Consider the following 2487-nt stretch of genomic DNA (forward strand, 5'->3'; position numbering starts at 1 on the left):
CGTATCGATCCAAAAAGGCGCGGGGACTTGGAGTCATCGGGCTCAGTCACGGAGATTTCCACATTGTAGAAAAGGGAGTCTTCCACTCCACAGAGAAAGGCAAGTCAATAGGGACGACCCGTCCACAGAGAAAGGCAAGTCAATAGGGACGACCCGTCCTTCATTCAAATCGTCTGCCCCATCTCCTACGCCTCCTACCGACGACGATTCTCTCCATAAGTAAAATTTTCTTCCCGGTGTTCCACGTCATAGAAAGCCAAGCCCAAGCCCGACCCCGACCCCGTTACATGGACGGTAAAGGGAAAATTTAGTATAATGTGTGAAAAAGATTAGATTAATGTCATACTTAATTTCCCTTTTTTTATTATTAATGGATGAAAGAGACTAGAGAGAATCTGCAGTTAACTTTGATCGATTCAGCCACACCAATTGAAAACTCACACTGACGCACATACCCCTGCTGTGTTTTCTAACTCAACTTTACAATACGCGCCTTCCTTCATATAAAGTTAAGAAAGATCGAGAAGGGCGTTGATCTCTTTCCCTGCCCTGCGATGGCGATGAAGCCGAAAGCATTAATAATGAACTGTATGTTGCTTATCGTCACTGTATGGACGCCTCTGCACCTCGTAGCAGCCGAGGATTTTAATAATTCCTATTGGGGTGATTGCGGGACTAACGAATATAGAGACGGTAGCGATTTCGAGCGTAATTTAGACCGGGCACTTGAATCATTGGTGGGGAACGTTTCTATCACCGGATTCACCACGAGTGTTGAGGGCCAAAACAGCAATAGTGCTGTTTATGGGCTTCTCCAGTGCAGGGGAGATTTAAATTCCTCCGATTGCCAACAGTGCGCATCGGCGACGAAAGCGTTTCTTGTTGATAAATTCCGCGACAGAACCCCCGGATTCCTTTTGCTAAATGAGTGCTTCTTACGTTACGACAGTCATAACTTTTACAACGATTATAATGAGAGAAGCGAGGTTATGAATGTTGTTTGTGACAGCAATAAAAGCTATGTTCCAGAGCTGTTCGGAAATGCTACTGAGAAACCCCTCTCAGATACTATCGAAAAAGCTGTGCAGAATCCCCAACTCTTTGCTACAGTTAAATTCGACATTGATTTGTCGGATTCGAGGGAAATCTATATATTAGCCCAGTGTTGGAGAGATCTGTCCCCAACAAATTGCCGGTCGTGCTTAGCTGCCGGTCGGTCAAAGATATCCGGTGCCGGTCGATCTAATAATTCGGCCACGGCATGCGCAACTGGAGCTAATGGAGCACGCTACCGAAGTAGGAACTTCGATCTGCATTACGAAATTTATAGCTTTTTCAATACTTCCATTATTTCGCCGCGGTCATAGCCAGGCGAGAGTACTCAAGTACTCCGGAATCCGGTATTTCTGTCACATATCGTATCTTATAATTAATAATTGTCGTTTTGTTTATTTTATAATGATTGTGGTTTTGTTATTTGGTGAAATAAAACATATAGCCAATTTACTACCCCAAAATATCTCAGCTTCGGTGCAGTAAAACGTACATTCTCTCACCATAGGTTACGCTGGTGCTTCTGTAAAGATTTTATTCGGTGAATTAGGCATAGCTAATTTACCAAGGCTATATTTGTAAATTTGCAGGACGGAAAGGCTCTAAGGAGCTTCCGACAGCTTTAGGCGTGATGGTGATGCAGGTGTATTGGAGTTAGCCAGCAATGTGAAAACTTGTTCACATGGTGTGGCTAAACAGATTGAAATTCATTCACTGTTGGGTCAAAACCAATTTTCAATGAGAGGGTTGGATCTCTCAAATAATTTGTTATAATTCATTATTGTAATAAGTTGAGACTCTCTTATTTTAGATTTAGAAATAGAGTTGTTAGCATAAGGGTAAAAGAGAGCTAAGAAATAGAGAATTTGTTGTTCGATCTCTTGAGAATAGAAAATTGTTGTTAGATATTATTAGAGGAATTATTTGGGTGATAAAAGGAGAAAATGTAATAAGTGAGGAGGAGGAGAGGATCGGTGTGTGGAGAGAGAAACAAGTAGAGTGAGTGGATTGCATTCTTTTGGGGACAGAGGTCTTTATTGTAATAACAGGGGAAGGCCGAGACTCTCTTCTTTATTTTATTGCGAATAAAAACAATATTGCGTGCATTATCATTTGAGTAGCCCGTGGAGCCTTTGAAATTTGTTAGTCTCTCTTTCCACAGCAACAGGGAATTTTTGAAATATTCCAAACACTTCACTTTTACTTTTAATAGGATATGCCCATGGATGCATCATCTATAAATGTTACAAAATATGATGCTCCTCCTAATGACTTGATATTAATAGGCCCAAACACATCTGAGTATATCAATTCTAACGCATTTTTCTTTCCATCATGACCACCTCTAAGGAATGCAACCCTTCTTTGTCTACCATATATACAATGCTCACAAAGATCAAGATTGTAGGATTTCAAACCTGGCAATAAATTTTT

General features: G+C 41.1%; 1 protein-coding gene across 1 annotated transcript; it reads left to right on the top strand.

Moving 5' to 3' along the window:
- Positions 1 to 554: 554 nt before the first annotated feature.
- LOC149241671 (cysteine-rich repeat secretory protein 38-like) lies at positions 555 to 1367 on the top strand. The gene has a single exon (XM_089370614.1). It carries the CDS (start codon positions 555 to 557, stop codon positions 1365 to 1367), a length of 813 nt encoding a protein of 270 aa, XP_089226740.1.
- Positions 1368 to 2487: the final 1120 nt, after the last annotated feature.

This window comes from Pinus tabuliformis, chromosome 8 (genome assembly GCF_031772625.1).
Source record: "Pinus tabuliformis cultivar Carrire ecotype Pingquan chromosome 8, CPIR1, whole genome shotgun sequence".
NCBI lineage: Eukaryota > Viridiplantae > Streptophyta > Pinopsida > Pinales > Pinaceae > Pinus > Pinus tabuliformis.